We start from the raw sequence: 14,729 nt of genomic DNA, 5'->3' as shown, positions 1-14,729 counted from the left end.
ATCATTTTTATTCTTTTCATTGCTACATGGCAAGAGTGCTAATGTAGCTGGTTCCTATATTAATTTGTATTATCACACAAAATGTGTGACTTTCTGACTTTCTTCTTCTGTCCAGTGCCTTCCGGGACCACTATAAAAACTTAGTTTTCCATTTCCTCTTCCCTTTTATTAGTCCCACTGGGAAGAGGTGAATTTGACAATCCACTGCAATCCTTTTATTTCTATTGCTTAAATGTTTATTTTTCTTCTGTCCATCAATGATAGGTCTCTGTGTACATGTACTTGAGTCGTGGCATTATGGCAGTTGATGGTGTTGACTTTGTTTTGACCAAAGTGTGTGATTGATGCTAATGTGGACTGTTGTTTTGTATAGATTGGGCTGGAGATCTGTCACACATGCTACATGATAATGTTAATATTTTCTGATTTTCAGATTAAATAAATGGAGAGCACCTCCAAATGCATTCCTGGTGTCTTTTGGGTTGCCTAACCAACATCACACCAACGCAGAAGTCCAACAGTCACACTAACCCCTTCTCCAGTGGGCGGCCATCCCACAATATGAAAAGCTAACTCTCTTTATCTATAAAAATATGCCTTACTTAGCGTTATAATTTAAAACAACATAAATAAGCTGGACTTTTCTCTTGTTTTTGTTTTTCTGAACTGTTGATAAATCTTTAATACATTTATGCAGATGTGCAGTGTGCTGCACATTTGCATAAATATTTACTGTGTGCTGTAGCGAAGGTTCGCATCTAACCAGGCACTGCACCTAAGCACAACTGAGCTGCATTCCTCTGCCTTATGCCCCCACACACATGCCTTGTCCATAAATCCTGTTTATATTTAAGCTCAGAAATTCATTACATCCCTTCACCATTGAAGTTAAAGCCAAACATCAGAGCGTGACCTATTGGCAGACTATTTACCTTACCTGCATGAGACTAAACAGCACAAGCGCATGTGCAATTTTCAGGGGCCTCCCAATCGATATGCCCCTGTAACCAGATATGATATCATTTCTGAAAATCCATCACACCTTTAGGTGCAAGTGCCACACATGGTTTATAATGAAAAAAGAAAGAGACCAAAAAAAGGAGAAAAAATTGTGAAGAGGCCTAGGGTGTGAAAAGATTAGAAATGTGTGAGATATAAGGGAGGAAGATGAAGAAGAACAAGTGGGAGGGAAAGAAAGAGGACTGAGCAGAGATGAGGGGAAGAGAATTAAGGAGACTGATAGTTGAGCACAAGGTCCACCGGGTGTGTGACTGTGTACCTCACACACCTGCCCAAAGTGGGTAGCTCATGAAGACTAATGTTGGGGCCTTGCATGGCGATAAGGCATGAAGATAAAATAGTGCTAGATAAAGTAACTAAAATTATACCAAGGTGTGTCCATATGTGTGGAAGAGGGAACAAAAGACATCTGAGCAGACTCACAAAGAGACAAAAAGAGATGAACAAACAGATATAGCTCTACCATACAATATTAAATAAACAATAAGAAAAGAAAGACAGATGGGGAGCAAAACATAGCTGTGACACTGGCAGCATTAAAGATCACCAATCTCCATTTATGTCCTCATACTTACATACTCTTTTTTACAAAATACCAGCAGAGCTGATAATGCAAGATTTTGGGATTAGCCTTTCCACCCAGTGAGCGTAATGATCAGTAAGGATGTAGCCCCTAATTAGTCTTGAATACTTGCCAGTTTCATTCCTATGACTTAATTCATGTAAGAACACAATTGAATATAAAAACACACAACTCAAGTCTTTACCTGATGAAAAATGTGAAAGAGCTCCTTGTGGGATTAAAACACTTACTGATAATGCCAGATTTACAGTCCAAACATGTATAAACGGTTTTCACCCACTTTTCAGTAGGAATAATGTTGTTTACAACAACAGCATTAAAACATTCAGCCCAGAGTTTAAAAAGGAAACAGAACTGATTTTCATGAGCATTTATCTATGTTAGTCATCATCTGGCAGATGCAGAAACAGAACATTGTTTCGTTTCACAAACAACACATCAGAGTGGAGATCTTGGTTTCTGTTCTGAATTTATTTATTTTGTTAAATGTAAATTTCTGTTCAGTGCCTAAATGTGGTTGTAGACATCTGCCAAACATTCAGTTCAGACTAAATTTATCCACATTTTTAGTCTGTAGATGTCTGTAAAAATTTAAGATATTTAGGAATACCTTGAATATGGCTTTTTATCACAGGAGCGTAGTCTCACATCCAGCCCTCAAGAAGTACGTTTATTTAGTGGGGGATGAGAAGTTATCCTGCATAAAGTTTTTTTTTTTACTTCCCTCCCTGGCCACTCTTATTTGCACCGCTACTGTTAATGCAACAGTGGTGCTCAGTTGTTTTCTCTTTTCCTCAGCTCAACTCATGGGTTTTCTTTAAGATCTAAGTCCGGAGACTGATCTTATGTCTGTTGAACTATTTCTGTGTTGATTTGATCATGATTATCCTGCTGGAAAATTAAGTGACAACCCATTTTCAGTTTTTATTTAAAATCTTCGGGTATTTTGTCATGCACTACAAACAAGGCTCTCAGGACCTTTAGAAACTTAACAGACCCCCAGCATCACAGATCCTCCACCATATTAACAGGAGGCACAAGGTGGTTTTACAAACATTCCCACTTAGAGTATTTGCTGCTGAAAAACTCATTACAGTGTTATCTGAACAAAACAGTTTTCCAGTTAAAGTTCCTTTGATATTTAGCAAATTCCACTCATTTACATTTGTAATTGTAGAACGAATTTTATCCATAAAATACTGAATAAAAGCAACTGATGTTAACTCTTAAGTGCAAATCTTTGTTAAGGCTACAAAAGTTCATTGCATGATAACTTAGAATGGAGAGCAATATTTATGAGGTGATTCTCTGTCTGAACACGATCTGCACTCTTGCAGCCAGGCTGCCGCTCAGTCAGGCATTATTTTGTGAAAGTTCTCAGTACAATGGTGCTGAAGTATGAACTGTAAGCTTTATTGAGGCAGAAAGTCAGACAGGTAGACATCCTCTACAGATAGAGACAGGCAGGTGAGAAAACAGGAAGACAGGCAGCAATCACATGGCACAAACACAGCAGAGGTCAATGCTATCACGGAAACGAGCCGTTATTTCGTAGCATTTCATCATCATCATCTATCTCAGTCGCTTGTGCTCTTTCCCTTTTTCATGGCAGGATTTCTCATTGATGACAAAGCCATTTATGTCTTTCGTTTGTTCCCCCCTGACGCCACCGCCCATCCCTCGTGGTTTCTTCCTTATCCTCCTTGCTATTTATGTTTCCTCTGTTTTTTCTCTGTTTGCTCTTATGCACTTTCTCTCGTCTCTTGTTCTCAATTTGCATTTTTTTTCAGTCTTTTTGTCTTCTGATGCTGCGCACAAGCTTACATCTCAGTTATTTTTTGCCACTCTTACCTCGTCTACATCACTCGTCCTCCTCGTTTTTTCTTACATCATTTCTCTGCTCTGAAACACCTCAGCCTCTCTGTTTCTACTCTTTCTCTCCATTATGTCATTCCATTTCAATTTCAATTCAGTATATCCTGTTACTTACTGCCTTACTTTCCTTTTAACAGTCATCATTCTCACTAGATACCAGACTTGTTTCTTTTTTTACTTTCTCCAGCTTGCATCTTTCCTCCTACTTCATTTCTACACCCTCCATACACATATGGAGGGTGTAGAAACATATATTTACCTCCTTCCTTCAAACCTTATTCTAATTTTCATTTTCCATATCCCTAATCCTTCCTTACTGCTACTGCTTTTCATCCTCTGGTTTTACATCATACATTTTACCGTAGCTGAGTTTTCTTTCCTTCTCATCCTTCTACTAGGTCCCATTTTTTCCCGTCTTTGAAACCTTATGTTTCCTTGTGTTTTTTTCCTTCTTATTTCACTTTTTTATTCAACCATTTTTTTAGCACTGTTCCCTCTGTCTTTGACTTTTGCTCATACCTTCTTTGTTATTACAAATATATCCTATAGATGTGGTGTAACTTTAAGATTGTTTCTTCTAGTTCATTTTTTAGATGTATTTTATTTATTTATAATGTATTCTTTATTGCGCATTTAGCATGTGAAGTGCCTCAGGAGTCACTTCCAAATATTTATTTTTTAATATGTTCTTTCCTTTAGGCAAATCCAAGTTTTCTGTGTGTATTTTCTAATGCATCTGTACCCATTATTTTATTTTATTTTATTGTGATTTATAATACCTATTAGAGAAGCTCTGATTTAATTCTATTAGGTTCAGACCCAATCCAGATATCTGACTTTAAAAAAGAAATTGCTGATATTTTCCAAATCAGAATGCTTTTACTGAAACATTTAGTGCTGTTTTGGCACTCTAAGCTTATATATATTTTTATAAGAGTGATTACATACTGAATGTCAGAATAAGCATTCACATTTTTATTACCTGCTAAGCTGATAAATCTGAACAATAGGTTGTTACTGACTTCAGAAGTTATCAATAGTTTAAAAAAAAGCTGCTGTGAACTCTGTGGATTTTGTGGGTGTAAGCATTGGTAAAGTGGTCTGAAAAGTAATTACATTCAGCAACAAATTTACTTGGTTATTTAGGTTGTCCACCATTATTGGTCGTTAATTATTCATGAGCAGCAGCACCGTCAGATTGTGTGCATATGCATTGTAAGGATTATTGACATAATTTTTGACACTGATCTGACCCACATACAGAAAGAACTCACAGTAGAGAAATCTCACGGTGAAAAGAAGCACTGGTGAACACTGGCTTAACCTGGGAGACATGAAAAGTGGGGTGGATGCGAAGACTAGGAGGCAGCCGAAGATGGACTGCAGTGGGACTGACAATGGAGTCAATCACATAGGGTCCAATAAAATGAGGAGAAAGTTTCTCAGAAATAGATTTAAGAGGAATGTCTCGGGAGGATAACCAAACTCGTTGCCCCAGGCGGTAAACAGGGGCCGGCCGGCGTCTTCGGTCAGCAAACTGTTGAGCTCAGCAGTCTGCTGAAGGGCCCGGACAGTGGAATTCCAGATGGCCCTGTAACGGCTAATATGATGTCGAACAGAGGAGACAGAAACTTCACTTTGGTCGGCAGGAAAAATGGGAGGCTGGTTGCCAACTGAAACCTCAAAAGGAGAAAAGCCAGTAGCAGAGGTCTTGTGAGCATTAATAGCATACTCAACCCAAGGTAAGTGTTTACACCAGCCAGCAGGATTGGAGGACGAAAGGCAACGGAGAGTGGATTCGAGTTGTTGGTTCATTCGTTCCACCTGGCCATTGGACTGGGGATGAAATCCAGAAGTCAAGGAAACTTTAGCTCCAAGGGCTAAGGCAAACTGTTTCCAAACTTGGGAAGTGAACTGAGGACCTCGATTGGACAGAATGTCCTGAGGAATGCCATGGAGCCGGAAGACATGTTTGATCAACAGCTGGGCCGTCTGAAAAGCAGTAGGCAATTTCTTCAGTGGGATCAGATGGCAGGCTTTGGAGAATCGGTCCACAATAGTCAAAATGGTAGTCATTCCTTGAGAGGTAGGGAGGCCAGTAACAAAGCCTAAGGCAAGATGAGACCAAGGACGACCAGGGATGCTTAGGGGCTGTAAAAGACCAGCTGGTGGTTGGTTACTATGTTTATTTCGAGCGCAGACAATACAGGCGTGAACGTATTCCTTCACGTCCTTGTGGACAGTAGGCCACCAGAATCTTCTAGAAATAAGGGCCACAGTTCTACTAGTACCAGGATGGGCAGAAAATGTAGCAGAATGGTGCCAATGAATAACACGAGAACGGGCAATGGTGGGAACAAAAATCTTGTCTTGTGGACCAGTGCCTGGATCAGGTTCCTCCCGCTGAGCGCGGGTAACAAAGTCCTCAATCTCCCACCTAAGAGAACCCACCGTCCAACTAGGAGGCAGAATGGAGACAGATTTCTGTTCAGCTTCATCAGCAAAAAACTGACGGGACAGAGCATCAGGTTTAGTATTCTTAGAACCGGGGCGATAGGAAATGGCCAGATTGAAGCGGGAGAAGAATAAGGACCAGCGGGACTGGCGGGGATTTAGTCGCTTAGCAGATTGTAAGTAGGCTAGATTCTTATGATCAGTCCACACAATGACAGGAAGACAGGCTCCCTCAAGCCAATGACGCCACTCCTCCAGAGCCAACTTAATGGCTAAAAGTTCCTTGTCTCTTGTCTCCTACATCATAATTGCGCTCCGCATCATTTAGTCTACGGGAAAAAAAAACACAAGGATGTTATTTTCCATCAGATGCAGAGGTCTGGGACAGAACTGCTCCAACCCCTAAATCAGAAGCATCAACCTCCATGGTAAACTGTCTGGTCGTGTCAGGGTAGATAAGGATTGGTGCCTGGGAAAACTTCAACTTTAGAGCCTGAAAAGCTGAATCTGCCTCCGGGGTCCAGGTGTAGTCCAATTTAGTGGAGGTCAGAGCAGTCAGAGGTGCTGTGGTCTGACTGTAATTCCATATAAACCTCCTGTAAAAATTAGCAAACCCCAGGAAGCGTTGTAGTTGTTTTCTTGTCTCTGGAATCGGCTACTCAAGGACTGCCTTGATCGTATCAGGATCAGAACGAACCTGTCCACCCTCTAAGATGAGGCCCAGGAAGGTAACAGAGGACTGGTGAAACTCACACTTCTCAGCCTTAATGAATAATCGGTTCTCCAGCAGCCGCCGAAGGACTAGTCGAACGTGATGATGGTGTTCTTCAAGGTTTCTGGAGTAGATCAGAATATCGTGGAGGTACACAAAAACAAAGATGTTTAAAAAATCTCTTAAAACATCATTAATCAGAGACTGGAAGACTGCTGGGGCATTGCAAAGTCCAAAAGGCAAGACTAAATACTCAAAATGACCCAGAGGAGTCTGAAAGGCTGTCTTCCACTCGTCCCCCTGGCGGATTCTAACTAAATGATAAGCACTCCTAAGGTCAAGCTTGGTAAAGACAGTAGAACCCTGAACGGGTTCGAACGCAGAGGAAAGTAAAGGAAGAGGGTACCTATTCTTAACTGTAATTTGGTTCAAACCCCGATAATCAATACAAGGACGAAGGGAACCATCCTTCTTTCCAACAAGAAAAAACCCATCGCCCACATGGGAGGAAGAGGGACGAATAATACCTGCAGCTAGGGAGTCATTAATGTAATCCTCCAAGGCCTGTCATTCAGGTCCAGAAATGGGATACAACCTACTGGCGGGGAGCGGAGCCCCAGGAAGGAGGTCAATAGCACAGTCATAGGGCCTATGGGGGGGCAGAGTGAGAGCCCTACTCTTGCTGAAGGCTAGTTTTAAATCATGGTACACTGCGGGGACCCTGGAAAGGTCGGGAATGTCATCACTAAGAAGACTAGACTCAGAGGAGTTCCTAACAGGTAGGGTCGACTGAAGGCAATTGGAGTGACAGTAATTAGACCAGGCTTCAATGCGGAGCTCGGACCAGTTTAAATGAGGGTTGTGTCTTTGCAGCCAAGGAAAACCAAGAACTAAAGAAGTTTGAGAAACCGGAAATACATAAAAAGAAATCATCTCCCTATGATTTCCGGAGAGAACCAGTTCAATAGGTATAGTCTTGTGAGTAATCCTATGCAACCTCCGTCCATCCAATGCTGAAACTAATCGTGGCGTATCCAGAGGCTCAATCTCAACCTGGGTCTGTTCTACCAACTCGCGATCGATTAAGTTCTGCTCAGTGCTGGAATTAACGTGTGCTAATAAATTCCTAGTCTGCTGACTACCAATTAAGGTGGCTGGTAGGCAAAATCTAGGGCTTCACAATCATTAAACTGGTCCATTAGCTCCCCCGAAAAAACTAACGGACCCTGTCTTTTGGCCGGGTGGGACAGGTTGGACAAGCAGCAATAAGGTGATTAGATGAGCCACAGTAAAAACACTGGTTACCCTGTCTACGCCGTTGTCTCTCCTCAGGGGTCAGGTGAGTGCGGCCTACCTGCATGGGTTCAGGTTCAGGCAGAACTACTTGAGGAAGAGATCTAGCATTGGGTTGTGTGCTTACAGGAAGCGAAGAATGAGCCATGAAACGCTCAGAACGAGCTCTCCTTCTCTCACACATACGATTGTCAATCCGTGTAGCTAACATAATAAGCCCATTAAGGGTCTTAGGCTCATCAATCAAGGCTAATTCATCCTTCAGAGGCTCACCTAAGGACTGAAAAAATGCTGTTCTAAGGGCACTATCATTCCAGCCAGAGGCAGCTGCAAGAGTACGAAACTCTAAGGCTAATTCAGAGATAGGTCTGTTCCTCTGATTCAAAGCCCATAACTGGTGAGAGACGCTAGTCTGGTCAGTCTCAGAGGAGAAAGTCAGCTTAAACTCAAGGATGAAGTCATCAAAAGAGCAGCCAAACTGATTACAATTAGAAAAACGAGCCTCTGCCCAACATAAGGCCCTTCCAGTAAGTATTCCAAGTATATAAGAAATTTTAGCATCATCATGGGGAAAACTATCAGGAGAACGGTTAAAGACGAGAGTACATTGCAACAAAAAACACTTACAGTGATCAATGTCACCGGAGAATTTCTCCAGAATAGGGGAAGTGACGTCACGAGAGTGTGGAAGATGTTGAGAATTAGGAGCTGCCACAGCACCCTCAGAGGACTCGGAGGTCTGAAGATTTAAAGAATGCTGGAGTAAAGAAACAATATGACCTAGTTGCTGATTATTCTGTTGGATCTGTTCAGAAAGTGAGCGGAGAGCTGAATCGTGTGAGTGAATCTGGTGAGAATGTTCAGACAGAGTTCTACTGAGACTTTCTGCAGGGTCTGTCTGGCCTGAGTGTTCTGACATCATTTTTGACACTGATCTGACCCACATACAGAAAGAACTCACAGTAGAGAAATCTCACGGCGAAAATAAGTTTATTATCTCCTAAAATCCTACAGGGAAGTGACAGGAGTCTCATCTCTCCAACTGTGCGAGGGGAAAGAGCAGGTAAGAAACAGTGACGGTAATAAATATATATATATATCATAAATAATGATTATTGTTCTTACTAGAGGGAGACGGGATCCGCCAGGGGAGACGGAGTTAAGGAAACTGGAAGCAGAGTTCACAGCACTCGTACTTTCTGTGAGGAGTGAGAGGAAGATGAAGCTGAAGTTGCGTTGGAGGGTGGACAGGTCTGCAGGAGGAGTAAGCTTGTCGTTGAGTTGCATAGGTCCAGTGAAAGACTGAAGATTGCTCGGTCCTGGAGAGCACGCAAAATCCAGACAGGGAATCCAAAAGCTCCAAGCGCTAGACGAACGATTGGAGGATTGTCGCACACACAGGAAACAGATACCTAAGGCAAAAACACATGCGTCAGAAAAGACCGAAAACAGACTGATCAAAAAACCAGAAAGCTGGCTTGAGCTGGTTACCACGTAGGCTCAACACTCAGGCGACGAGTTGCAGGCAGCCACGGCTTAAGTAGCGAACACAGCAATCAGAAGATGGAAAACACCTGTCCACATTCCTCCTGTAGCTCCGACACCCTCTGCTGGACGAATAAGGTTAGCAGCAAGCAAAAAACAGACAGACTCCCAGATCCCGACAATTATTAGTATTGATTAATGAATATTTATCAAAAATTATAATTAAAAATCATAATTCAGAAAAATAATTTTCTTAACCAAAAATCATTGCTTACGAATAGAAATCAGAGATGTCCTCTTGCGTCCTCTGGAGCACTTTATAATTACAATTAGTAAATTATCATTAATAATTGATAATTATTAACCAAAACCATGCTAAATGTCACAGTTTAATCAGTTGCTCCACCAAACAGTAGGGGAACTTTAACCTTATTTTGACAGATAAATCACTCTTGCACAAAATAAACACAGATGCTTCTCTTTATATATATGTGAATATTTATTGAAAACATATAGCAATGCAATCACTATTCTGGTCCAAAAACCTTCAACTCACTAAAGATGCACTATTCTACAAAAAAGAATAAAGTGACTACCTAAAAATAATAATAAAGGAAAATATATGCGCATTGAGTGTCTATAAGGGAAAAAACAACAGTTTTGTGGCCAAAATGTGCAATTTGAGTTAACTTGGAAAGTGGAGCAGAACCACTGTACAGGGGATCCTTCTTGATGCGCTGATGTGTCTTGATAGTGGTGATCTGCTGGTAAACAGCCACTTAGCCACTAACGATTGCCCTAAATCTCAAACAAGGGTTCATAAAACTCTGAGGTGGGAACTCAGTGGAAAAACTCCAGTAAAAAAAACAGGGACAAAGGAGTGGTCAGGCCACCAGGCCCAGACTGCAGCAGCTTTGAATGAAAAACTTGCAAGTCCAACTTCTAACTCCTGGCTGATTTGGCCGGACAAAAACATGAACACCTTGCTAATAGCATCCATGCTCTGCCATTCAGCAGCACTTGCACAGCAAATCAAACAGCTCAGCATAAAACATTTCAATCAATATTTCAGGCAACAGGTCAATACCTTGGATTAACTACTGGTGATTCTAAATCACCTTAACTATGCCTCATCCTGCCCAGACCTCTAAATACACCTATCCAATTTGATATTAAAAGAACGAAATTACTTAGACGTTGATTTCTTCTCTTCACCGGCTTAAGGATGGGTCGTAGGTCTGAAGAAAAATGAGGGGGGGGGACCAGATTGTCATGCGTCCGTGATCAACTCAGAAACGGTGAACTTCTCACCCGTCCAAAATGGAAAAAGTATGAGGAACCGTTGAAGTCGACTGAATAGACAAGGAGGAAAACTCATCTCCTTGGACACAAACCTTTGTGGGTTTTCACCTGCGCCGGGTGTCAGCGGGGTCTTTGATTGGTTATGAATCTCCTGACCTTCTTGTATCAAACAGAATTCCAGCTTTCAAGCTCTTCCAGGAATGGCCGTGTGGAGGAAAAGGTAACTCGCCTGTGAGCTTCTGTTGCTCCAGGTATGCGCCTCCGTTGTGTCGTCCCATGAGACACGCTGGAAATGGTGGCGAAAACTTTGCTTCTTCAGCTTTTTATAGTTCCGATGACATCAGCTATGATGTCTATTGCTGCGGCGAAAGCTGAGCTGTGCATGTCGAACTGCGCAGCCAAGTCGGTCTATCCGACCAAAATGGATGACCCCAAAAGTATAAAACTGAGAAAAGTAACACCAAACTGCTCAACAGAATTGACTATTTTAGAAAAATGAACTCCAGAACATATGATGGTGACATTTTTTGACAACTTACTTAAGCACATGAACAGTGTACTTTGATAGTAATTGCAACAAGTCTCTCTCTCTGTATTTTGTAGATTGTAAACGTTCATACATTATGTCAAAGTCTTCAAACAAGCTGAAAAAAGTTCCATACATGCATGTCCCACGACAGATAGATGTCGAAAGCTTAAAAGTGTAAAATAAACCTTTACCTGATGTCTGGTAGAGCTAGTTGTATCTTGTCTGCAGATCTTCGAGTGTCTCTGCAGTTCTGTCACTCAGTTATTATTAATGTAAATATAAACAAATATAACTTTTAATACTATAAATGTTTGCAGAAAACACATCAGACAGGTGTTTTGTATTTACTTTGTCTCAACAATAAAACATCCTCCCACAGGATCATGCTAATCCAGAGGACTGGCAATTAGGATAATGCAGCAGATTTACAGCAGCCCGTAACAAGCTGCCCTTTGAACAAGCTGGCAAACCTCAAAAACATCTGTTCTTGTAATGAAACATATATTAGTGCACTATTTAAGAGAATCCTAAATATAATGTATCTTCTGAGTGTGCAACATTTCTTCTGTTGTGAAGCTGCTCACACTGTTTCTCATCCTGACCTTTATGTTGGTATTTCTAAAAATATGGACCTAAACATGAAGAAATAAAGGGCATTTGGTAAATAATAATTTCATGTCACATCTATAAAGTATCTGTGTTACCTATGATACACACTCTATCAGGACAAGAAACATTAGGAGTCAAAATTTAGTGGATTGGTGTAATTAAATATTTACTCATTGATTAATCTTCATCAGTGCAGACAGAGTGTCTGCATAGCACTACATGTCATTATTGGATCATTGCATCGACATTTAAATAGCACTTGCATAGATTCAGAAGCAGTGACATATTTGCGATGTACATATGGCATCTTTGGGTGGTTGCGTGTAGAAAATAAATATGTGAAAGCCTAATTTGGCGAGAGGACAAATTGCATGTGCTACAGTGTGATAGGGGTCTAAACTTTAATTGTCAAACTAAACTCAGCCAACATAAGACTTGCAGCAAGACATTTTTGAGTTTTAAGTCTGATACCAATATCTGATATTAGTCCCACCTGTAGAGCCTCTACACTCTTCCTTATCCTTGGAACAATATATTCTAAAATCTTACATGTCTTCTTTGAGTTGTTTAAAACATAAATTGAGTTACTTTGTGTACTTATGACTGCTGGAGATAGGCATCAGTCCCCAGGGATCGTGCAATGAAATGCAGGTGTAGAAAATAGATGGACAGATACACAACATAGCAAAAATAAGAATCTTATGTTGTTTTTTTAAACAATAAGACATGATATTCATGTTTGTTTACTTTTGATTAAATTAGAATTGACTTAGAACTGAGTATAAAATCTGCAAAAGAAAATATCTAAACTAATTATTTGACATGGCTCTGTCTCTTAAGCCTCTAAAGCTCTAAATTCAGGTGTTTTTTAGGCATCATGCTTAATTTCTGATAGACTTCTCATGTGTTATGAATGTAATCTGTTAGTTGTTATTTGCCCTAAATTGAGAAATGGGGGGACTGTGTGTTTGATGACTTTAGTCCAAGGCTGCAGAATAGTCTGTCCTATGGGAGTCAGGTTAGCAGACTCTCTTGGGTGTTTAAAAGAGCTACAAGGTTTTCTGTTCTGCTGCACATCATGTTTATTTTAAAAAGTTGTTCAGTCTTAACTGTTTTGGTTTCCTTTACAGCCTATTTAATGAAAACTGCTGCTGCTACAAATAAAAATTTAAAAAACAACTTGTTCATTTGACATTTTGGGGAAAAAAGCTAAACATCTACAGATTAAAATAATAGAAAAAAATCCAACAAAGGATATGCTTACATTACAGCTCTTAAATCTTCCAAAAAAAATGTATAAAGCCAATTTCTAATTATTGATATCCTGTTCTTATTTGTGTTCAGCCCTGAGAGATAACCGCATCCAGCTGCACCGCTCAACACCAACAGAGCTTTCCATCAACATCTCCGACGTGCAGCTGTCTGACGAGGGCGAGTACACCTGCTCCATCTTCACCATGCCAGTCCGCACGGCCCGGGCGACTGTCACCGTTCTAGGTGGGTCAGGCAAACAGTACACAGCATGGTTTTCGCCACGGTGCACACTGACAGAGGAACTGTCATCTCGATTTGGAAGTTGTAACTTTTCAATGCAGGCTTAAAATAAACCCTGCAGCTGTGTGTCTGGCATATTTTAATATCAACTCAAGCAAAAGGAGAAATGAAAGGTGTGTGTCTTATAAAAATGCTTTCAGGATTAAGTGGGATTTTTAGGATTCTTTTCTCTTTTTGCATTCTGGTAGTACTCAGAGCTGTCAGTCGTCTGTCCATCTTGGTAATTCCTCTCTGGGAAGCTCATATTGAGGTGTCTGAACTAGATCCCAAGATGAAGTATTCTGAAAATGTTTGTCTGAATTTTTGTTCCTTTGCAGTATAACAATCTAGCTCACCTTGTCAGTCATCAATCTCCTTTTGAGACTGGCTAACATTTGTACAAACCAGCATGATGGCAGTCTACGTTAATTTCTCTCATACGCCTGTTGGATTGTGATAAATTCAAATGTATGACTTGAGGCTTTTGGCACCTTTTTCATTTTTTCTGCAGCGGTCCTGTTGTTCCTGATAATTTTACAAAGAAATTACTTTTCTCGGACAGCAGGGTGAAAACAAAGACTGTTCCGGTTACAAAAGTTTGATGCACTGCTGGGATATTTACCCCGCATAGTTTCAGAGCCAAATTTAGTTTGTCCCTACTTAGGTCCTTTGTTTTTGCAACTTGCAAGGGAAAACAGCAAGTATCCATTAGGCAAAGTATTGTTATTTTGGCTGTTTAGTGCTGAGCTTCCATAAAGTTCTAGGAAGAATTCCAGATATCATAGCAGTTAAGCCAAACATGTCCTGATGTTTAAGTCCATGCAAAAACACCGAGGCCCACATGATGCAACCTAATCAGGCTTAGATAATTTCATGGTTATTAAACTGCTTTCAACAATGCATTAGACGTACTGAAAACTTATCTCAGGAAACTCAACTTTTCCTGACTGCACTGCATTGTTTCAGGTCTGCCTAGCCTTCTAGTTTGATGCTGATCCTTGTTTATGTTGTTAACCTCTGCGCAAGGCTACGACCTCACATAACTCACTGGTGGAGATAAAGCAGTTCCACTCATCCTAGGAGAGATGGATGTTATTACCTATTTGTGATGCGTCCCTGTAGCAGGCAATAAATTGCAGTCACCATGGCAGCGTGGCTGCTGATTGGACATTGGGCTAATTGCCCCCACCAACACGCGCACACGCGCACACACACACACACACACACACACACACACACACACACACACAAATGGTCTTTCTAGTATCAATTTTTGATTTGTAAAGTTGTTTTTGTTACTCTGCAGCGTTTTTTACTGGCTGCATTTTATTGTT

At 40.8% G+C, this 14,729-nt stretch overlaps 1 protein-coding gene across 3 annotated transcripts in view; it reads left to right on the top strand.

Moving 5' to 3' along the window:
- The window catches only part of cadm3 (cell adhesion molecule 3), a 188,078-nt gene that overhangs the window by 96,101 nt on the left and 77,248 nt on the right, over positions 1-14,729 (top strand). For all 3 annotated transcript variants that reach the window (XM_047368010.1, XM_047368008.1, XM_047368007.1), the window contains exon 4: positions 13,207-13,359. In XM_047368010.1, the coding sequence (XP_047223966.1) occupies positions 13,207-13,359 (153 nt within the window). The remainder of the gene's footprint in view (positions 1-13,206; positions 13,360-14,729) is intronic.

This window comes from Girardinichthys multiradiatus, chromosome 6, assembly GCF_021462225.1.
Source record: "Girardinichthys multiradiatus isolate DD_20200921_A chromosome 6, DD_fGirMul_XY1, whole genome shotgun sequence".
NCBI classification, from domain to species: domain Eukaryota; kingdom Metazoa; phylum Chordata; class Actinopteri; order Cyprinodontiformes; family Goodeidae; genus Girardinichthys; species Girardinichthys multiradiatus.
The sequence above is the reverse complement of the archived record's forward strand: the minus strand, read 5'-3'. Positions and strand labels throughout refer to the sequence as shown.